We start from the raw sequence: 24,010 nt of genomic DNA, 5'->3' as shown, positions 1-24,010 counted from the left end.
GATGCATTTTTGTTCGGTACAGATTCCAAGAGCTTCAGGACCGAAACGATTTACTGGTACGAAGATGCAAATAAACCATGTTCCAGTTGAATGGTCTCACTATATTGACATCCGTCCTTGTATTTCACTGTTCTACTGGGAATGCCAGAAAGAAAGTGAATTTCAAGTTAGTAGATGGTGACATATATGTACTATCATAATAAATTGACTTTGAATTTTGAACTTTAAACTTGGGAGTATAGTCAGTGTGGAGACAAGGAGTCAAATTCCATTCTCAAAATGCAGATGTCAAAATGCTTTCTCCAAACCTGCATGGGTAAAATCTTAGGCCACGATCTTCCTACTGTTCTTTGTTTTTTAACAGCTTCCAGGACCCATCCAATGAAACTCATTCCTTCTTCTCTGTGCTTCACTTGTAATTTCTGATAATCTGACAAACATAGAACATGCTTTGGATTTATGTACTAATAATCAGGTAAATGACTGTTCTCTCATAAGACCATAAGTCATAGGAACAGAATTAGTCCATTATGGCTGATTTATTATCTCTCTCAACCCCATTCTCCTGCATTCTTCTCCCTGTAACCTTTACCACCCTTACTAATCAAGAACCTGTCAACCTTCACTCATGAAACGTTGATCCCATTTCCCTCTCCACAGATGCTGCCTAACTAGCTGACTACCCCCAGCTTTTTCTGCTTTCCTTATGGATCATATTAAATGTCAAAGTGGCCTCAGGGTATTGCATTGATCTATCCCTGCATCTGTTCCTTACATTCTTATTTTTTTTATCGTAGGATGTAGGTGAGACCCCACTGATTCTAGAAAGGAACTGTTGCAGTCTCTAGTGGAAAGAAACATCAGTAATTTGAAGAGAATATTCAGAAAAATGCATGTTGCACTGAACTATGTGGAAGACCACACTTTGACGCACCTACCTCTTTTGCTTGTTTTTTTTGCGGGAAGAGGGTCTTGAGGGTCGATGATTGCTCCGCCTTTCTTTTCTTTCTTGGTTTCATGGCAACCTGAAGAATTGAAGCATCTCAGAGTTGTATGCTTGGATAATAAAATGATCCCTTGAACCTTTGAAGTCCTTACACAACTGGGTGCCACTACTTTGCTGCTTTGAAAGGTCAAATGACAGATGTATGACTCCTGATTGATAGCTTATCTGACCTGAATTTCAGTGGGGCACTGAGTGGACTCCTTTGCACCTGGCATCCTGCTACAACCGAGAGGGAGGTGTCACTGAGCTCCTGGAAAGACGCGCTGATCCTAATGCCACTGAAGAATCTAGATGGACACTTGCTGTCCATAAGGGCAAACTCTGCTGTCTTGTGCATTTGCTTGACCACAAAGCTAATGTTAATGCTGTCATTCAAATTGGGTAGACATCACTGCAAATGGCAGCTCTGAGTAGCTGTGTAAACACTGTCTGGATGCTGATTGGTCATGGCACTGACTTGAAGGCTAGGGATGAGAATCAGAACACTCCCCTTCAGTTGGCTGTTAAGTGTCAGAAACACAGGGTGTTCAGTGTGCTCATAACTGAACAATTGACAATCGCTAATTTATAACTTACCTTGTTATGTGGCTGTTCTCAAACTCAAAAGACTTTGAGGTTAATAACCAACATGTTGGGGATATTAACTTTATTAGAGGACAGATCTTCCATATCAAGAATCTCGGCTTGACTCCAGAGTGCTAAGTTAATCTTCCTCATGATGCCAGGGTTCCTAATGTTTGGACCTTACCGACATTCCATTTTGCAATCTAATGCTGAGTTCATTATTTCAATTTTTAAAATTTTACACAGAGTGATTGTGAAATCATTCCTGTTCCAGATTTCAGGGCAATCCCGCTAAAGCAGGGGTTTCCAACCTTTTTAATGCCATGGATCCTTACCATTAACCCAGGGGTCTGTTGACCCAAATTGGAAAGCCCTGCATTAATTCCATTCTCCCACTTATTATCCAATTTCTTCCTCACACAATCATTAAATCCACCCCCTGAATCTTCCATTAGTCATCCATACTGAGGATAGTTTACAGTTGCCAGTTAACCTATAAAACATGACACCTTTGGGATGTATGAGTAAACTGGAACACTGGGGTGGGTGCAGAGTTGATGCAAGTTTCATATAGAGTGCATCTGAGGTCAGAATCAAACCTGTGTCACTGGAGCTGTCCCACATTCTGTTACAGACAAACTAGTAACGGTCGGAGCAACCTTGTTCATAGGCCTTTGAAAATTCACCCTTTCTTTATCTTCAGACTCTCTGTGCTGCTGCACTCTATTCTCTCTCTGAACATCCTCTCTGGGCAGCATAGTGGCAAAGTTGGATGAACCATTGTATCTCAGCGCCAGAGAGCTGGGTTCAGTCCTGACCTTGGCAGCTGTCTGAGTGGAGTTTGCATGTTTTCCCTGTGTTTCCTCTGAGAGCTCCAGTTTCTTCCAATATTCCAAAGGCATGCAGGCAGGCAGGTAGGTAGGTAAATTGCCCCTGCTGTGCGGGTGAGGGGTGGGATTTAGAGTGAATTGATGGCAATGTGAGGAGGTGGGATTGATGATCTGTGAGGTCTCATGGACTGAAGGGCCTGTTTCTGTACTAGACCTCTCTCTCACCTGATGACCAACACTCAGTGTAAAGAACGGTCTTATCATTAAAAAAGTTTCAATTATTGGGTTGAGTTGTTCTCTGATCTTGGCAATTTAGTTGCAGATGTTTTGTCCCCATACAAGAAGATGTCCAAGATCCATGTAAATTGCCAAGATTGGAGAACAACTCAACTGAATCCTTGACCACTCGAGCTACACATTTTCTGAATTGTTTCCAACAACTTCAATTGTCTAGACACCTTTTGGGGCTGGGGCGGTGAGGGGGGAGGATGAATTTAATAAAATCAGATCTCCTCCTAAAATTGTACCTGCATTGATTATGTCATCATGCCTATTGTAACACATCTACTCTTTTCTGGCAGAATCAGCATTGACAAACTTCACTCACATATTCTTACATTCACAAAGACCTCAACTAATTTCATTAGTATTTAGTGATTTATTTTGCCTTTCTGATAACGACCCTCTTCTTCTTGTTCTGCTTAGAGTAACATCTGGTGCCTTTTTGGGTAGTGTAGCATCCACAGGCATTCACAGAGGTGTTATCAAACAAGGCTTGATACTGAGACTCATATTGTAGCTTTTGGGGATTGTTACTGAGAGAAGAGGTAATGTAAGTGAGTTCCATGATTGAGAGCCTCAGCAGCTGAATTTACAGCCATCACTCATAGAACAATACAAGTTAGTGAGTGCACTGGACTGGACCCAACATAATAACACAAGATTAATTTTTCACCTACATTTTCTTAGAATGTATGATTCAACCAAGGTTTTCCTTGTACAGTACTGTGCAAAAGTCTTAGGCACATGCATATAGTTAGGATGCCTAAACATTTACATAGTATTATATTTGTCAATGTGGAGGGGAGAGCAAATTTGTAAACCTGGTGGGAAGGAAGGATGTTGGGAATGGTAAGGATGGAGTGCCACGGGAGGGGTGTGGGACAGGTGGCAGGGCAGGGGGTAGGGGCTGGCGCAGGTGTAGGCACAATCAGCCCCGAGACACCAGGCAAGGTAATCTGATTCCAAAAAATTAGTTTATTGATCATTACAGAATGTCTTTTTGGTGCCTCCCACTCTCTCCCCTCTCTCTTCCCCTTTTCCCAACCATGATTCCCCTCTCCCTGCCCCCCTCCCATTCCACAATAGAGACCCATATCAGATCATATCATCACTTACATATATCATGAAATTTGTTTTTTTGTGTGGTAGCAGTACATAAAATTACTACAGTATTGTGCAAACTACATGTGCTCAACTGTAGTTAATGGCCTAGGCTGCAGCTGTCTTTCAAGAACATGGCAATTTGAAAGACAGTATTTAGTTTGCAAGCTCTTGTATCTTTGCAGCAAGATCTATCACTGCAGCAATCCAAATTGAAGTGAAATGTAAACTAAAAAAGATAATTTTAATCTTATCTTCAATACTGCTTTGAACAATTCTAGGCAAACCGGTTTGAGAACCACTCATAAACAAGAGAAAATCTGCATATGCTGGAGGAACTCAGCAGGCCAGGCAGCATCGATGGAAAAGAGTAAACTGTCGACATTTTGAGCTGAAACCCTTCATCTGGACAGGAAAAATAGAAGAGAAGGTGGGGGTAGGGGGAGGAAGAAGTGCAAGGTTATAGGTGATAGGTGAAACTGAGAGACGGGGAGGGTTGAAGTAAAGAGCCGGGAAGTTGATTGGAGAAAGAGATAAAGGGCTGGAGAAGGGGGAACCTGATAGGAGGGGGTTGAAGATCATGGAAGAAAGAAAAGGGGAGGAGCCCCAGAAGGAGGTGATGTGCAGGTGAGGAGATAAGGTGAGAGAGAGAAACAGGAATGGGGAATGGTGAGGGAGAGGGGGGACAATTACCGGAAGTTCAAGTTTGAGAACCGTTCATCTTATTTTACAAATTTGACTCAAAACAGGGTCAGGTTGTCAAACAATGGATTGCGTCACAAAGTCAGACTGTTATAGAGCATGGAAACAGGCTCATCTGCCAGCTTATCATGCCAACCAGAAATTAATCAGGATTAAAGAAATTTGTAAAACGATGCTACCCAGATTGGTACACTTAGACCAGAATAGCTGCAAATAAATGATTTAATGAGGAGAAACCTCTTTTTACAACAGTTACTGACACAACGTTCACACAGGCTGTAAAAAGTCCTCTGACGTTCCATCTGGGAAAAACATTTTCTGGAGAAAAAACAATTGATGGTCCACACTCGGTGAGTCTGATGCAACAATTATCATTAACCTTCCTTGCACAGGGTATAATTTCACATAGGGTCGTAAAGTCTGATATCCAGAGACAGTGAAGATATAAAACCATCAGGTCTGCTGCTTTCTGCTTCTAGGCAAAACATGCTTCTTGTTGTTTCAGAAGATTGCAGAACGTTTTCTAAGAGATAGAGTTGTCCTATGCATAAGAAAGAGAAAAAGTTACAGGATCAAACTGATAATCATTTAGGCACAAAGGAACAAGTATAACTCTTAGCTACACGAATGAATCTGCAGATGCTGGAAATAAATAAAAACACAAAATGCTGGCAGAACTCAGCAGGCCAGACAGCATCTATGGGAGGAGGTAGTAACTCTTAGCTACATCTTATAGGAAATAGGATCAGGAATGGGTTTTATTCAGGAATCTATTCAGATATTAAACAATATTATTGCATTTTTAAACTGTCCATTCCACTTTCCTGCATGTTTCAAGAGCCATTGATAATCCTACAGTCTAAAAATCTATGCCCTGAGGATATTTCAGGGCAACTTCTGAGGGTGGAGAAACTGTGGAATTATTGTCACAGAACGTGGTGGCGACCAATTCAATATGTGTATTTAAGGCAGAAGTTGATAGGTGCTTGATTGGCAAGTGGATTAGTGGTGAAAGGAAGAAGGCAGGGGAATGGGTTTGAAAAACTATCAGTCTTGATTAAATAGTGGAGCAGATTTGATGGGCCAAATTGCCTAATTCTACCTGAATATCTATGGAGGAATACTGGGCAAACAGGGGATAGTGTATGTTAAGCAGGTATGAATGGACCTATCATGGTATGCTACAAAGAAGGCCACCATTCAGCATCTCTTCCTGAAAGGTTGTTCTACCTGAATTTGGACAAAGTACCCACGTTTCTCTGAACAACATTTAATGATCTCATACCGGGCAAATAATATGCTTTTCTATGAAAGTGGATAATGCGCCTTACCTTGTTATACCACATTCGCCAGCTTTGTGCCTATTCAGTTATCCCTATCCTCTTTCCCTTAACTTACTTTTTCATCATTTTTGTACTATTGGTAAGTTTGGGGATGTAGAATTCTGCGTACAATATCATTGATACATTGATGGTTAAGTTATGGTTTAATTAGTAGTGACATAATTGCTCAGTTTGAGGTATACACTGCATGAACATATTAATTATGTAATATAATAACACTGTTATCACTTATGCAAATTTGATGCTCCCTCAATAAGCAGTGTTTAGTATAAAGTGGTAGTGTTAATATAATAATCAACAAAGTTGTTGTGGATTCCAATTAAATATAAACCAAACAAGGCTTGACTGGAATGCAACCTGTTTTTATTTAAAGCAAACTAGAGAGGCTATGATGGGTTTAGTTATACAAAAAAAGAACAAACTCTAAACTCTGGGATTTATTCCCTGTTGTGCTTGTGTCTCTTTCACCATTAGACTCTCCTTCATCGTCGGTGCTTTTGACAATCTGCCTTAATAGTCCAAGGTCTGTTCAACACACACAAAATGCTGGAGGAACTCAGCAGACCAGGCAGCATCCACGGAAAAGAGTACAGTTGACATTTTGGGCCAAAACCCTTCAGCAGGACTGGAGGAAAAAAGCTGAGGAGGAGATTTTAAAAGGTGGAGCGGGGAGGGGAGAGAGAAACACAAGGTGATAGGTGAAACCTGGGGGTGGGGAGGTGGTGATGAAGTAAAGAGCTGGGAAGTTGATTGGTGAAAGAGACAGAAGGCCATGGAAGAAAGTAAAACGGGGGGAGGAGCACCAGAGGAAGGTGATGGGCAGGCAAGGAGATAAAGTGAGAGAGGGAGAAGGGGATGGGAAATGGTGAAGGACAGGTGGGTAGTGTTTAAGGAATCAAAAGTTGGCACTACATGATGAAAGCCAACAAAATTTGCATGTGCCATCTTGGGCACCCATGCCATAGGTTCACCACCCTGTTTTAAGCTGATAAGTTACAGTTATAGCAGGTTTTGTCAAGTCCAATGAGTATTACTGTAATGCCCTGGTTCATATTTTTACTGTTATGCTGTATGTATTTCACTTAGAAGTTCTGTAAGAGCAGTCTGTTCTGTTTTCAGCCTGTTTGGGTTATTGTTGAAAAGAGATGAGAAGAAATGTCTGACATCCAATAAGGATGGTCGAATCAAGAGGAGCTTTCTCTGGTGAGGGACACTAAGGCTGGGCTTGGGGCTTTTGTTTATGAGGAGATGAAAAGGGAAGACGCAGGAGAGAAGAGGCCATAGGATTTGACCCAGAGCGGGACCGTGATTCAATGAGGCCAGGGGTGAGATTGATTGAGGATCGGTGACTATGGAGGAACCATGAGTTCCAACTTGTGCACAGTTGACTGTTTCAATAAAATGGGCCCTTTTCTTTTTTTTGTTCTTTTCTTTACTAACCCTTTAGTTAAATTAAGGTTCATAATGCGGTGTACTGTCTGTTATTTTGAGGCACTGATTTGTAACAGGGTTGCAAATTACACAGCATCCACACAAAGAGAGCTGTCTTGATCTTACGAGATTGGCGGGGTCAGAGATTGTCTTACTTAGACTTACGCAGCCAAGGAAACCAGGGGTATCACTACCTTGTAAGTGTGGATGTGTTAACTTATGGGGATTGCATGAGAAAACTAATGTTGCTCACGTGGCTAGACAGAGAATAAGATTAGATACAACTGAATTTATCTTTCGGTTAATGGAGGATACAATTTAATATACTGTCCACTTATTCTGTAGGAATGTGTTCCTTACCTCAATAACGCTGTATATCCATTCTCGGAGCTCTGAAATCTTTGCATAAACTCCTGGGTGATTGGCTTTGGCGCATCCGATCCCCCAGCTCACCACGCCGGTCAAATGCCAGGCACTAATTCCCTCACATACCAAAGGGCCACCACTGTCACCCTGCAATGCATATCCACGTTTGTCATACAGTATCTTGTGCATCGGGATAACTGCATCAAACTGTCCACAGCTTAAGTATTGGATCCAACATTGCTGCCCTCACCTGGCATGCGTCAACTTTGCCCTCCCTGTATCCAGCGCACAGCATTCTGGGAGTAATGGCACCATTGTACATGCAGCTGCTGTTACATCTCTCGGTGCTGATGAGAGGGACAGAAGCCTCCTTTAAAACATTTTCTGTGAAGTCTGAAAGATGAAAAGTCTGAATAAAACACATCCACGCATCCCCCTGCATGAACTCCCTCAAACCCACTCTGCCTAATACTCACCGGCATCTTCACTTGTTTGTCCCCAGCCTGTTATCCAGCACTTTTTACCCGGTATGATCTGCTGGTTGTACTTTGGCAGACAGATTGCCTCCACAGTATCTGTAACAAAAGCAATGACATGAAGATCCTCACAAGTGATGAAGATGTGAAATAATGCGAAGAAAGGAGCAGACTGCAATGTGATATTATCAGTGAATTAAAAGGTAGCTCAGTGTCTGCGGACCTGCAGCCTGAACAATGACCTGTCTTGTTTTAATAGATGCAGAGAGCTCTTCTACACTCAATGCACTGATTGTTTGTTCGATGTCTTCTGCTGCTGTAACCCATCCAATTCAAGGCACAACATGTTGTGCATTGAGAGATGCTCTTCTGCACACCACTATTGTAATGTGTGGTTACTTGAGTTACTGTCACCTTCCTGTCAGACTGAACCAGTCTGGCCATTCTCCTCTGACCTCTCTTGTTAACAAGAGATTTTTCCCACAGAACTGTCACTCACTGGGTGTTATTTTTGTTTTTTGCACCATTCTCTGTAAACTCTAGAGACGGTTGTGTGTGAAAATACCAGGCGGTCAGCAGTTTCTGAGATACTCAAACTACCCCATCTGGCACCAACAATTATGTCACAGTCAAAGTTGCTTAGATCATATTTCTCCCCCATTCTGATATTTAGTCTGAACAACAACTGAATTTCTTCACCATGCGTGCACGCTTTTATGCATTGATTAGATATCTGTATTTATGAGAAAGTTTGCAGGTATAGTGGCTACTGAATGTATGTACTCGTATCATTTTCTGTTCTTTTTTATGAAAGAGGTTTGTACTGAAGTTGTTTCAGTGACTTTACATTTGATCCACGTTTATGAAATTGGTTGAAAAAGGCACCACACAGAAAATGCTGGAGGAACTCAGTAGGTTAGGCAGCATCAATGTTCATGGTGAGGGCCTTTATCAGTCCTGATGAAGGCTCAGTTCTGATAACGAGTCTTGGCCTGAAATTTCCAACTCTTTATTCCCCTCTATAGATGTTGCCTAACTTGCTGAATTCCTCTAGCATTTTGTGCCTGTGACTCAAGAATTCCACCGTCTGCAGAAACTCTTGTGTTTGAGAAAGGCATGTTGTCCAGGTCCTGCTACTGTTGGAGCCTGTGATCTATGTTTTGGTGGTGTGTTTTTAGGCTGATTGAGCGATCTGGTGCTTGGCTGTCTCTGAAAGAGTTTGTTGAGTCTTTCGAGTGAAGTATGTGGCCTAGAGGCCAAGAAGTTTGGAGATGGGGCACAAGTCCATAATCAACTCTATTTCTCACCAATCTCACTGATTAAAGCATCAGGGAAGACTGAAATCATTGAGGCAAGAACAGAAAATGAGCGGGTGAAAGGTGTCTGTACGTGACGCTCTCTCTCTCTCTCTCTCTGTCTTGTCCTCTGCTCCTGGAGAAAGTCCCTACATTCGAATGGTCTATCTCTCTTGCCCTCTCTCCCTCGATGTTGTTGGAGAATGGTGCTGGAGTCCTGGGTCTTGGTCAAGGTTTAATTGATGCAGTTTGTGGGTTGGAATCTGTAGTTTTTCATGTTATGATGTGCTTCTAGTTGCTCCTTTTTATTGTTGCTATTTTGTGCGATTTTGATCGGAGTAGCGTGCAGATAATGAACAATGCAACACTAGATTGAACTAGAACTGAGCTAAGCTGAACATGCCTGGGCTCTTTTGATTTGCTGTTTTATTTTCTGTGTTTTTCGCTCATTCTTTTGCCATTTGCGCAATTTGTTGTTTTTATTTGCGCGTTGGGGGTTTGATGTTTTTCTTTGAATAGATTCCATGGTGTTTCTATCTACGTGAAGACAGATCTCAGGGATTGTATACTGCATAAATACTTTGATAATAAATGTACTTTGAATCTTCGATATGTTGCTCCTGTGAAAGACAGGATGGATATGGTTCAAAGGAAAACAGCAAAGAGCATCTGAGGCCATTTACTTTGAAATTGGCCATTTAGCGCCTCAGATTTAAGATCTTTGACATAAAGCATTAGCTCTATTGCACCCTGACCTCGATGAGTGCTCCCAGCACTTCCTATTTTTTTGCAGGGTTCTAGCATCTGCAATGTTTTGCTCTATGCATCCCAACTCTATTGTTTCAACCCTTCCTCCAGCCCCCCCCACCCAAACTCTTCATACAACAACTTCAGTTAGTAAAATTTTAATAAATTCCCATTATCATTACCTCCCTTGTGGGGGTGGGGGGGGGGAGGGAGAGAGAAAGAAATTTGTCGAATAGGCGTTCATAAAATAATCTTGGAAGTACAAGTATGGGTCCTTTACTTCTAGTGTGATTGAGGACGTCAGCATCAGAAAGGCCATCGTTTGACCTCCTGTCTGTGCTGAGATGGACAACACAAGACAACAGAATTGGTTCATGCATCTGATGGAAAAGTAATAATCAAGCATCAGAAAATTCATTCTAGAAGCCAGGCATCTATGTTTTCCAAGAATGAACCGGCTCAAACATTTCTGCGGTGTGTTCTATTGTTAAACAACTTGTCGATGATAACAACGCAGTTGAATATTTGATGCATGTGCACAGCCCGCACATATTAACGAGTGTTTGGGAGATTCGCAGGTGGATTTGCTGGCCACTGTGGGGCTGCAGGCACCCTCTGTTGTGTGGGAACCCAGTTTGTGGCAATGTCGTGGCATCTCGAAGAGAAATCTGAACAGTTGAGTTAAATACCCTGGTTTAACTCTACATTGTCATTGCTTAACCAATGTTTTCATTTAAATATATTGCCGAAGGAGCTTACTTCTGGCTTGCAAACTGTTTGGGTTATGAACTGCTGTCAGGAATGGAATCTTTTAGTAACCTGGGGAGGACGTTTACACTTCAGGCACACGCTCAAACTAAAGTTCATACCAGTAAATGTAATTGGTTTCCTCAGCTTCATGAGCGCAATGTCATAGTCGTGAGTGTCATCATTATAGTCATTGTGGTAGATAATTTTGTCGACCACGTAGGTGGGAATGCTGGTGAATAGAATGATCTGTCTGTCCACAATCCCAGCATACACGCGCCAGTTGTGAGCAATTGATAACCTACAATGGAGAGAGGCCATTAGCAACGTAACAAATAATATCAGAGATAGGATCACTGAGCTCAGAGGTACACTGTACAACAATAAGGCCTTAAAATATAGGAGCAGAATTAGGCCATTTGGCCCATCGAGGCTGCTCCATCATTTCATCATGCCTGATCCAATTTTCCTCTCAGCCCCAATCTCTTGCCTTCTCCCCGTATCCCTTCATGCCCTGACCAATCAAGAATCTATCAACCTCTGTCTTAAATATACATAAAGACTTGGCCTCCACAGCTGACTGTGACAAAAAAAAATCCACAGATTCACCACTTTTTGGCTAAAGAAATTCCTCCTCATCTCTGTTTTAAAAGGACACCCCTCTATTCTGAGGCTGCGTCCTCTGGTCTTAGACTCTCCCACCATAGGAAACATTCTCTCTCCACATCCACTCTACCAAAACCTTTCACTATTCGATAGGTTTCAATGAGGTCACCCCTCATTCTTCTGAATTCCTGTGAATAATGTATCCTGTACCTCTCGATCCCACAACTCCCCACTCCCAAGTATCCACTGATTCTTTAGGTATCAGCCTTGAATCTTAATTGGCATGGTAGTGTAATGCTTCTACAGACCAGTGACCATGTTTGAATTCTGCCACTGCCTGCAAGGGTCTAACTATGAAGATTTAGTCTTCTTCATTTTTTCCTTAGTCACCTTGACTGAGATTTTGCTTTCCATTACTCTGTGGAAAATGAAGTGCTGATCTTCAAAAAATATAGCCCTTAAAGTGGCAGGGTAGCTTAACGCGATTCCAGAATCAGTAACTTGGATTCAATTCTCTGCTGGTTGTAGGGAGCTCCTATGTTCTCTCAGGTGATTGTGTGAGTTTCCTCTGGGTTCCCTGGTTTCCTCCCACATTCCTCATGTGTACAGGTTAGTAGTTTAATTGGTCTTATGGGCGTATTTAGGTGTTGCAGGCTCGTTGGCCCAGGATGGCTTGTTATTATACTGAATCTCTGAATTAAAATATATGCAGTTTTTGTACCATCATTGGTAGAGAATTCTGAAAATTTGTAACTCTCTTCATAAAAATATTTGTACTATATAATTGATCTCTTTTCTTGAGGCCCTGCAGTTGGAAGACCACCTAGTCTGTTAATCACTTTCAGAATCTGATGAAACTTTAATTTTTCTAAGCTTCAAAGTGGAAGAGTTAAGAACTTTGTGAATCTAAAAGTCTGTCATGTTGCCTGTGAACAGATTCTTATCCTAGTGGTATGTAATTCTAGGAACTTAATCGGTAATTGTGAACTGCTGAAATATGTATATTTTTTTTCTTCCACTCTCCAAGTATTCTGCACTAATTGTCACATCTCCTCACTCATTTATCCTCTAATGGGTGGGAGCAAAAACGTTTCTCAACCATATCTCTTAATAAGGTTAAATAATAATAAAATTAATGATAATTCTCTCAGATCAGGAAGTGCCTTTGGAATAAATTTCTTTCTGGCTTCGTGACTCTCAATTAGGACAATTAGGATGCCCGAGTGTATAATATGGAAATGTGAATTTGTGCACTAAAGTTAAGGTACATTGTTGAAGTAACCAAGTATTAGGCTGCTAAAGCAAAAGATATGGCTCTGAAACTGAGTGACTAAGATACTTTTTTCTCAGTACTCAGGTATCTTTCATTGAAGAGGAAAATAACATTAAAGTAAATAAATAATATCTGCCAACATCTGTCAGATAGATAATTGACTCTGATTGCTTTTTCTAGCAGGGCTCCATGGTTTAGGCTTCACATTCACCATCCCACACTGCTTCTCCTCAATAGCTGGTTCCACTAAAGCCATTGGAACTGAATAATGGAAAACCAATGAAGTGCACAACCTGATTACCACCAAAGACCAAAGACAAATATTTACAATGTGCTGTAGGAACTCAGACAGCATCTATGGATTGGAATAAACAGCCGATATTTCAAACCAAGACCTTTCACCGGGATTCATCGGGTCCTGGTGAAGATTTTTGGGCCGAAACTTCGACTGTTTATTCCAATTCGTAGATATTGTCTCTCCAGCATGTTGTGTGTATTGTTCCAGATTTCCAGCATCTGCAGAATCTCTTGTGTCTAGGCAAATACTGACATTGTAGTCTATTGATACTACAGTATCAACTGATGTTCTCATAGTGAGAAATGAATTCACAGCAAGCAATCTATATAGCAGGATCAGATTCAGAATCAGCTTTATAAGCACTGAACATCATGACATTTGTTTTGCGGCAGGAGTACAGTACAATGCATAAAATACGATAGGTTACAATAAGAAAAATAAAATAAATAGTGTAAAAGGAGCACAAAATAGTGAGGTAGTCTTCTGATGGCACAGGAGAAGTAGTTGGTCCTAAAATGGGCAAATGATGCTTGCTAACTCACTAAACAGAACACTACAGCTAACAGTCTACAGAGCCTCACTAAGATGCAAAACCATAACATATTGGAGTCCTGATGTACATCAGGTAGAAGTAAAATGATTTTATCAGAAAAATGCAGATTATAGAATAGCTACAGTTGCATAAAGTCGATCCTCAGTCACCAACAGTGCTGTGACCTCCAGACGTGAATGATGAAGCCAGGAGTTCTTTCTGTCATCGGCTCATCTGGGGATCAATACCAAAGGTTGATCAGAAGTCTGGAAGTCAAAGACCAGTGGTTGAAGCCTGGATGCTGGATGCTGGAGACTGGAGGCTCAGCGGCCTGTCCTTGTTCTGCTGAACATTGTGGACATACTATGCTGGCACCAGAATATGTGATGACACCTGCAGGCTGCCCCAGCACATCCTTAGTTAATGCAAGTAACACATTTCATTATGATAGATAAATCTGAAATTGATGTGAAAACCTTTTGGAATTTCATGGAGTTACTTGTTTGTTGGATTTGATGTCAGGAAAGAGGCACAAAACTTGTTGCTTCATGATGGTTTTAAGTGTTGATAGAACAAAGGAAAGTTGGACAGACAGCGATGGAGATCTACTAAGCAAAGAGAGAGACAAAGGGACTAAGAAGATATTGAGATTAAGATGGCACTGCTTTGTGTTTAGCTATTTTATACCCACAGATAAAGAAATTTCCATTCAAACCTATAGGTTAGAATTAACCAATGAGAAAGACATTATTCATCTTATGTGTCCAATGACATTACCTAATGATTTTCCATCTCTTTATGCATTTCTAATGATGGTCTATGTGCTTCTTTATTCCATGCATATTAGAATAGCTCTGATGTTTGTCCGATTTTGACTCCTCACCCAAAAGGTCAGGTTTTTCTGAGCTGTGCTGGATTTTAATGTTTTAATCCAATGTTCTTTTAGAAGTCAGGAAAGAGACACAAAACTTGTTGCTTCATGATGGGTTTATTAAATGTTGATAGAACATGTTAAAGGAAAATTGAACAGTCAACAATAGATGTCTACAAAGTAAAGAGAGAGACAAAGGGACTAAAATTTTGCCTAGCCTAGAAGAGTTATTTTTATATCACAGAGAAAAGAAAATTCAGTTCAAATTTATAGATTGGAATTAACCAATTACAAAGCTACTATTCAATACTGCAGTACCAAGCTAACCAATGAGAAAGTACTTATTCAAATAACGCAGAACAAAGACTTCCAGAATTATATTTAGCATAGCTACTAGAGGCACATTAAACTGTTACATACTGTATATATAAGAACTATTTAAAATACAAGTAGATAATTAATTGTTAAACTGCAAAGAAAATTAACAATTAAACAGTCTAATCTAAGAATTAAACTGTTGGATCCAATGTGTCAAAACATTAAACTAACAGACATGCTCTGGAATTTGTAAGAAGAGTGATGCTCATGCAGAGAACATCAGTCTCATGGATCAAGGGTTGACTTACCTGTGCACACAGTGAGCTGCAGTAATGAGCCAGTACTCATCGAGGATGGACCCCCCACACGTGTGCTGGTAGTTATAGTACAGCGTCACCTGCCAGGGCCAACTTCCCAGTGTGGCGTCCTGTCCTCCAACAATCATGGAAAAGTCATGCCTCTCCCCGCATGCTTCATAATGAGGAAGACAGTAAAGTTACAAGTTAGAGACTGAGTAAACATACTGTATGTTTGACTTAAACTGCAGGTGGACGCGATGAGAGACAAGTGCTCTGGGTGCTGGTTGTCTACGGTGGAGATCATGGGAACATTGCTCATTACTCTTGCTTCACAAAGAAACCAATATTGCCCCAGTACCTTAATGAACACAATATTACTGCTTCTATGTCCTTATTTAATGGGGGAATGAGATTTTTTGCAGTTGTGATACCAAGCCATGATGCATCTGAATATGATGCTTTCTATGGTGCATCAATAAAAATTGTGATGGTCAAAGAGGACATGTCAGATATCTGTGGCTTCCTGAGGAAGTAGAGGCACTGGTGAGCTTTCTTGACCATGGTATTCATATGATTGGATCAGGAAAGGCCATTGGTGATGCTCACTCCTAAGAACTTGAAGCTCTCTGCCCTCTCAACCTTAGCACCATCGCACTGCCCCCCACCTCCTTCATGAAGTCAATCACCAGCTCTTTTGTTTTGCTGGTATTGAAGGAAAGTTAATTGTCATGACACCAGGTCACTAGGCTCTCTGTCTCCCTCTTGTACTCTGACTCATCAATATTTGAGACACAGTCCACTATGATCACCTACAAACTTGTAGATGGAGATAGATCAGAATTTGGCCCCACAGCTGTGAGTGTACTGGAAGTGGAGTATGCAGCTGAGGACACTGTGTTGAGGATAGTCACGGTGGAGGAGTTGCTGCCTATTCTTACAGATTGCAGTGTGCTTATTTGTCGTGGGATGGTAGAGGCAGGTTTGTATTCTTGAGTCTTCAGTAAAAATGTGAAATGTGGAGCTTAAACAATGAATGTGTTTATGCCGGCATCTCTGCAATGTGTAACAAGGAGACAAGCTTGAGCAAATTCTAAACCATCCCTGATAATTTTTTTCACTGGTTCTAAAATGGAGGTGACACAAGATGAAAGTTTCTCATTTGTCCTGACCAAACAAACTTATTTCAGTAAAGACGGAACATTATGTGATGGAAAATTTAGAAAATTACCGGGGCAATGAATGCAGCCCTTCCCAGTAGAGCCAGTATGCACTGAGATTAGGTATGTCGTGGGTCCGTTGGTTCAGATGCTGGTCTGCATGACATCATGTAGAGTTTAAAATGGAGACATTACAAGATTTTGCGGCAGCCAGTTTTTAAGAAGATCCATAATTATTTTAGTTTTGTCTCTGATCAATTTTAAATTTGTTTGCTGATCCTATCAAAGTATTAAGAAGTTTGACTGCCTGTACTAGATCTCCTATTTATCTGTTCAATGTTAACAACAATCCCAGATGCGTTCCAACTTCATATAGGTAGGGGTGAATCGTTTGAAAGATCAGGACAGTAATAAACATGATTTTAGTTCTGAATCCTTTTTGTAAATATATAGGAAGCTGCTGTCACTATGGAACACACACAAAATGCTGGAGGAACTCAGCTGGCCAGGTAGCATCTATGGAATGTTTCAGGTTGAGACCCTTCAACAGGACTGGAGAAAAAAGATGAGGAGTAGAGTTAAAAGGCGGGGGGCGATGGGCAGGCAAGGAGACAAGGTGAGAGGATGGGGACTGGTGAAGGGGTCGGGGTGGGGGCATTACCAGAAGTTTGAGAAACTGATGATCGTGCCGTCAGGTTGGAGGCTACCCAGATGGAATGTAAGGTGTTGCTCCTCCAACCTGAGTGTGGCCTCATTGCGACAGTAGAGGAGGTCATGGATAGACATGTCGGAATGGGACTAGGAAATGGAATTAAAATGTGTGGCCACTGGGAGATCCCGCTTTTTCTACGCTCCATCCACCAGGTGCTTGGTGAAGCTTTAGCAATGTGGCCGCACTCAGGTTGGAGGAAGAACACCTTATATTCCATTTGGGTAGCCTCCAACCTGATGGCATGAACATCGATTTCTCAAACTTCCAGTAATGGCCCCCCACTCTCCTTCACTATTCCCCATCCTCTTTGCCCTCTCTCACCTTCTATCTTTGCTTGCTCATTGCCTCCTTCTGGTGCTCCTATCCCCTTTTCTTTCTTCCATGGTCTTCTATTCTCTCCTATCAGATCCCTCCTTCTCCATCCCTGTATCTCTTTCACCAATCAACTTCTCAGCTCTTTACTTCATCCCCCCTCTCCTGGTTTCAGCTATCACCTTGTGTTTCTCCCTCCCTTCCCCCGCCTTTTAACCCTACTTTTCATCTTCTTTTCTCCAGTCCTGCTGAAGGGTCTCAACCCAAAATGTTGACTGTACACTTTTCCTAGATGCTGTCTGGCCTGCTGAGTTCCTCCAGCATTTTGTGTGTGTTGCTCGGATTTCCAGCATCTGGAGATTTTCTCTTCTTCGTTTGCAGACTCACTCTGCCACCAAGTGGGGAGAGTCAGTATAACACTTAAGGCTTCACAATTGGAACCAGTAGTGGATCTTCAACAACTTTCTGGAATGTTCAAATAGTTAAATATGCAGGGTAGAGTGAAGAAAGGAGGAATGTTGATTGTGTGGGGTATTAGCAATGGCACTAAACAGTTACCTTTGCTGTAAATTTTGCCTTATTCCATCCATGTATCTATTTTCTAAAAGCCCATTTCCTATGTGAGGAACATTTCACAATAGATCTAGGATGTGCAGAAATCAACCAGTGGTGTAATGTAACTTGGAAGCACTTTTCTTCAAAATCTAATTTCTTAGTGATCAGCAGTATTCTTCTGTATCTGAAAGTACTTGTACCAGTTCATGCTGAAATGGGGTTCCTAATAAGTCTCTAAAGCTAACCTCTTCCTCTTGTGAGTGATACTGAGATGCACTGGGACACATCATCAGTGATGTAATCAGGGCTCATCGGGTGTTTTGGGTCTTTAAACGTCAGACACTCTTACTGAGGCGACCCAGCCAGGGCTGATCAGGCCCTGGTTTCTCTCCCAGCAGCACTGGTCCATGGGTCACACCTCTTGATCTACAGCTATCTGGAGACTCCCTCAGCAGCCCCTGTGATGGTCCTGAGGGCTCTTTTCTTTGCAGCCTCCATAATGCCAAGGAGAGAGTAGGTTCTGCAGAGTGAGCAGCCAGCAAAACCTCTACACTCCACCTCTATAGGCTCACATTGTACCCTCCACCCCTGTCTCTGGCACTGCTCTACCTGCTCCTGGACCCTGTCTTTCTTACACTCAAATGCCTCCTCGATCCTGTTTTCCTAAGGTACTGTCAGTTAGACCATGACCATCTGCTTTGAGGTTTCTGAGAGAATGACCATGTCAGGCCTCAGGGATGATGATGCAATGAATAGACAATAGACAATAGTCAATAGGTGCAGAAGTAGACCGTTCGGCACTTCGAGCCTGCACCGCCATTTTGAGATCATGGCTGATCAACTACTATCAATACCCGGTTCCTGCCTTGTCCCCATATCCCTTGAATCCCCTATCCATAAGATACCTATCTAGCTCCTTCTTGAAAGCATCCAGAGAATTGGCCTCCACTACCTTCCAAGGCAGTACATTCCAGACCCCCACAACTCTCTGGGAGAAGAAGTTTTTCCTTAACTCTGTCCTAAATGACCTACCCCTTATTCTCAAACCATGCCCTCTGGTACTGGACTCTCCCAGCATATTTCCTGCCTCTATCTTGTCCAATCCCTTAATAATCTTATATGTTTCAATCAGATCCCCTCTCAATCTCCTTAATTCCAGCGTGTACAAGCCCAGTCTCTCTAACCTCTCTGCGTAAGACAGTCCAGACATCCCAGGAATTAACCTCGTGAATCTACGCTGCACTTCCTCTACAGCCAGGATGTCCTTCCTTAACCCTGGAGACCAAAACTGTACACAATACTCCAGGTGTGGTCTCACCAGGGCTCTGTACAAATGCAAGAGGATTTCCTTGCTTTTGTACTCAATTCCCTTTGTAATAAAGGCCAACATTCCATTAGCCTTCTTCACTGCCTGCTGCACTTGCTCATTCACCTTCAGTGACTGATGAGCAAGGACTCCTAGATCTCTTTGTATTTCTCCATTACCTAACTCTACACCGTTCAGATAATAATCTGCCTTCCTGTTCTTACTCCCAAAGTGGATAACCTCACACTTATTCACATTAAACGTCATCTGCCAAGTATCTGCCCACTCACCCAGCCTATCCAAGTCACCCTGAATTCTCCTAACATCCTCATCACATGTCATACTGCCACCCAGCTTAGTATCATCAGCAAATTTGCTGATGTTATTTTCAATGCCTTCATCCAAATCGTTGACGTAAATTGTAAACAGCTGTGGTCCCAATACCGAGCCCTGTGGCACCCCACTAGTCTCCACCTGCCATTCCGAGAAACACCCATTCACCGCTACCCTTTGCTTTCTATCTTCCAACCAGTTTTCTATCCATGTCAATGTCTTCCCCCCGATGCCCTGAGCTTTGATTTTACCCACCAATCTTTTATGTGGGACCTTATCAAATGCCTTCTGAAGATCGAGGTACACTACATCCACTGGATCTCCCCCGTCTAACTTCCTGGTTACATCCTCGAAAAACTCCAACAGATTAGTCAAGCATGATTTACCCTTGGTAAATCCATGCTGGCTCAGCCCAATCCTATCACTGCTATCTAGGTATGCCACTATTTCATCTTTAATAATGGACTCTAGCATCTTCCCCACCACCGATGTCAGGCTGACAGGTCGATAGTTCTCTGTTTTCTCCCTCCCTCCTTTCTTAAAAAGTGGGATAACATTAGCCATTCTCCAATCCTCAGAAACTGATCCTGAATCTAAGGAACACTGGAAAATGATTACCAATGCATCCGCAATTTCCAGAGCCACCTCCTTTAGTGCCCTAGGATGCAGACCATCTGGACCTGGGGATTTGTCAGCCTTCAGTTCCATCAGTCTTCTCATCACCGTTTCCTTCCTAATGTCAATCTGTTTCATTTCCTCTGTTACCTTATGTCCTTGGCCCATCCATACATCTGGGAGATTGCTTGTGTCTTCCTTAGTGAAAACAGATCTAAAGTACTCATTAAATTCTTCTGCCATTTCTCTGTTTCCCATAACAATTTCACCCAATTCATTCTTCAAGGGCCCAACATTGTTCTTAACTATTTCCTTTCTCTTCACATACCTAAAAGAGCTTTTGCTATCTTCCTTTATATTCCTGGCTAGCTTGCGATCGTACCTCATTTTTTCTCCCTGTGTTGTCTTTTTAGTTAAGTTCTGTTGTTCCTTAAAAACTTCCCAATCATCTGTCCTCCCATTCACCTTAGCTCTGTCATACTTCCTTTTTTTTTAATGCTATGCAATCTCTGACTTCCTTTGTCAACCACTGTGGCCCCTTTCCCCCCTTTGAATCCTTCCTTCTCTGGGGGATGAACTGATTTTGCACCTTGTGCATTATTCCCAAGAATACCTGCCATTGCTGTTCCACTGTCTTTTCTGCTAGGCTATCCATCCAGTCAACTTTGGCCAGCTCCTCCCTCATGGCTCCATAGTTTCCCCTGTTCAACTGCAACACTGACACCTCCGATCTGCCCTTATCCTTCTCAAATTGCAGATGAAAACTTATCATATTATGATCACTACCTCCTAATGGCTCCTTTACTGCAAGATCGCTTATCAAATCCTGTTCATTACATAACACTAAATCCAGAATAGCCTTGTCCCTGGTTGGCTCTCGTACAAGCTGTTCCAGGAATGCGTCCCTTAGGCACTCTACAAACTCCCTATCCTGGGGTCCAGCACCAACCTGATTCTCCCAGTTCACCTGCATGATGAAATCCCCCATAACTACTGCGACATTACCTTTGCCACGTGCCAATGTTAACTCCCTATTCAACTTGCACCCAATATCCATGCTACTGTTTGGTGGCCTGTAGACAACACCCATTAGGGTCCTTTTGCCCTTACTGTTCCTCAGTTCTATGCAGACAGACTCCACTTCTCCTGACCCTATGTCCCCCCTTGCAAAGGACAGAATCTCATTCCTCACCAACAGGAAACTTCAATTGCTTGCTAAGATCAACTTTCAGTTGCCACTCAGATGCTGTAGTGAGCAAGCCTGCTGGTGATCTGGGCTAAGGCTGTGGTTGCTCTCCAGCTTTGACAGAGGCTATGGGTTTTTTGGGTTGCCGAGGAGATACTTTCTGCCACTGCCTTCAGCACCTGGTCATGGCGTCAGTGAAAGCGGCCTTCTCCCAGGGCTTTTGGGCAGCTGCTGAGGATTTGTTCCAGAGTCCCTCTGCCAGTGCAGAGAGGACATGATGGTGCCTCACTTTTACCCCAAGCACAAAGTTTCACTGGACCAGGCAGTGCAATTAATAGATGCAGAGTTGTGAGGGGGTTAGAATATAGGGTCACTTTAGTGTATTGGAAGAATATAATGATACAGTATACATAGCTCTGTAGATGATAGTTGAACAAGTGAAACAGTACCTGTCTTACAGCTGCTCTATGTTCCTTAGTTTAAGTTTACTGATTGGAAAACAGTGATTTTAAAATGCTCTATTTTAAGCAGATGTACTTACCAGAGCACTTCAATTTTACTACTTTTCCAGATGTACAGTTAGTCCTGGCAAGAAAGAAAAGAAGAAACTATATTCACTGAGATGCCAGGAGGATTGCACCAAAAGAAAACTATTGACTAAGTTGATGGTGGGTGGATTTTCTAATTGTTTTGGTGATTTGCAAGAGAGACAGTTTCTTAAGGAGGACAATCAGTTCTAGAGTGCTTCCGCAGATCTGTGCCTTCCCAAGCTGCTTAACAATTAGACAATTTTGATGGATAGTCTCTATTGTAATGAAGCAGCACAGACACAGGGCTGAGTTAATAACCTGATAAATCTATTTTAGTGAAGATGTTTAGGGAATAAGGATATAGGAGAGAACTCTATTGCTCCTCTCACATTCAATTGCGTAGGATATTTTATCTTTGTCTGAGAAAGCAGATGAGCCTCAGCCTAGCATCTTATTCAGATAACAACACTGTGCCCCTCACGAGAGCACTGATTAACTCTATGGGAAGTGATGAATTGGCTGATGAGTGTAGCTGACAGGTTTGCTTCAGGCGTGCAAGAAGAACTTTTGTAGGTAACTGTTCCAGACTCCATGTTGAAAGCTCTTATTTATGCTGTTGGTTGAAGGAGTCAAAGAAGTTGGTGGATACAGCCCAGCCCATCACAGGCAAACCCCCCCCCCCCCCACCATTGAGCACATCTGCAAGGAGCGCTGCCACATGAAGGCAGGATCCATCGTTAAGGACCCCCACCACCCAGGCCATCTCTCTTCTCACTACTACCATCAGGCAGGAACTACAGGAACCTTACGTCCCTTACCAGCAGGTTCAGGGTCAGTAATGACCCTTCAACCATCAAGCTCTTGAACCAGTGTAGATAACCTCATTCACATTAATGCTGAACTGATTCCACAACCTATAGGCTCACTTTCAAGGACTCCACAATTCAGTATTATTTATTTGCTGTTTTTTAATTATTTGCACTATTTGTCTGACATTGGTCGTTTGTCAGTCTTTATTTATAGTTTTTCATAAATTCTATCTTATTTCTTTATTTTCCTGTAAATGCCAGCAATAAATTACCAGACAGTATATGGTGACAAATATATAGTTTGATCATAAATTTACTTTGAACTTTTTAAACCTTGAATATATAGTATTTACTTAATATGCAAATAACTAATATGAGTGTCAGTCATTAGCAAACTTTATTCTGATTTCGCTTGAGAATTCTGGTAAGTAGGCATGTATTTATTAAAGGACTTCATCACAACCTCTATCTACAGTGACATGTATCACTGTGTTTAAAGCACATGTGATTATGTTGAACCTTTGTGCTGTCAGTTAAAAGGAGGAACTAGAATTTTTAGGAACAACAAGACAGCCTGTTTTAAAAGGTTGAGTCCAATATTTTGGCATTCTAACCCTGTCATGTGATTATACATTGTATAAGTCAAAGGAAATGTGGCAAACCTGTAGCCCCAGATGTTTTCCAAATTACTGTCCTGCCCATTAGCAATCTCAGCGAATCCCTGTGCATAATTGCGTTCAATCTCACTCACACTAACTACATCAGAACTCAGGTATCTGTGGGATAAAACACATGATAAGATTCACATTTCACTGTCTGCACTTGCAGACATAACTACTACTTCTCCTGTTTGTTTAATGTGCATCGCTGCCACAAAATAAGCCTTCCTTTCCAATTCAATGCGTTTGATTCTTAGAAAGTGACATTGTTAGAAGATCCTCTAGTGAACATTTGAGATTGGGAGATTGATGTAGCTGGCTGAATAATGTCACAAACATAAGAGATTCTGCAGATGCTGGAAATCCAAAGAAACACTCATAAAATGCTGGAGGAACTCAGCAGTTCAGGCAGCAGCTATGGAGAAGAATAAGCAGTTGACATTTCAGGCCAAGCCAAAACCTTTCTTCAGGACTGGAAAGGAAGGGAGAAGACGGTTCTTCCTTTCTGCATAGTGCCCCTTATTCTTCCCTTTCTTCCATGGTCCGCTCTCCTCTCGTATTAGATTTTTCTTCTTCAGCATCTTTCTTCATTTCCCCCTCCCTCACCTACTGATCTTCTCCCTCACCTGACTTCACCTATCACCTGCCAGCTTGTATTCCCTCCCCTCCTCCACCTCCTTATTCTGACTTCTTAGCCCCCTCCTTTCCCATCCTGGTGAAAGGTCTCAGTCCAAAATGTCAACTGTTTA

General features: G+C 42.0%; 1 protein-coding gene across 3 annotated transcripts in view; it reads right to left on the bottom strand.

Moving 5' to 3' along the window:
- Positions 1 to 3,781: 3,781 nt before the first annotated feature.
- Positions 3,782 to 24,010, bottom strand: part of LOC132385103 (transmembrane protease serine 5-like) — a 67,251-nt gene continuing 47,022 nt past the window's right edge. For 2 of the 3 annotated variants that reach the window (XM_059956842.1, XM_059956843.1), the window contains 8 exons: positions 23,265 to 23,378; positions 21,805 to 21,848; positions 15,097 to 15,259; positions 11,013 to 11,191; positions 8,102 to 8,200; positions 7,876 to 8,018; positions 7,620 to 7,772; positions 3,782 to 5,026 (listed from right to left, as the gene is read on the bottom strand). In XM_059956842.1, coding sequence (XP_059812825.1) covers positions 5,009 to 5,026; positions 7,620 to 7,772; positions 7,876 to 8,018; positions 8,102 to 8,200; positions 11,013 to 11,191; positions 15,097 to 15,259; positions 21,805 to 21,848; positions 23,265 to 23,378 — 913 coding nt within the window. In that variant the 3' untranslated portion in view covers positions 3,782 to 5,008. The remainder of the gene's footprint in view (positions 5,027 to 7,619; positions 7,773 to 7,875; positions 8,019 to 8,101; positions 8,201 to 11,012; positions 11,192 to 15,096; positions 15,260 to 21,804; positions 21,849 to 23,264; positions 23,379 to 24,010) is intronic. The other variant, XR_009509081.1, reaches the window with a different exon arrangement.

Source organism: Hypanus sabinus, chromosome X2, assembly GCF_030144855.1.
Source record: "Hypanus sabinus isolate sHypSab1 chromosome X2, sHypSab1.hap1, whole genome shotgun sequence".
Classification (NCBI taxonomy): domain Eukaryota; kingdom Metazoa; phylum Chordata; class Chondrichthyes; order Myliobatiformes; family Dasyatidae; genus Hypanus; species Hypanus sabinus.
The sequence above is the reverse complement of the archived record's forward strand: the minus strand, read 5'-3'. Positions and strand labels throughout refer to the sequence as shown.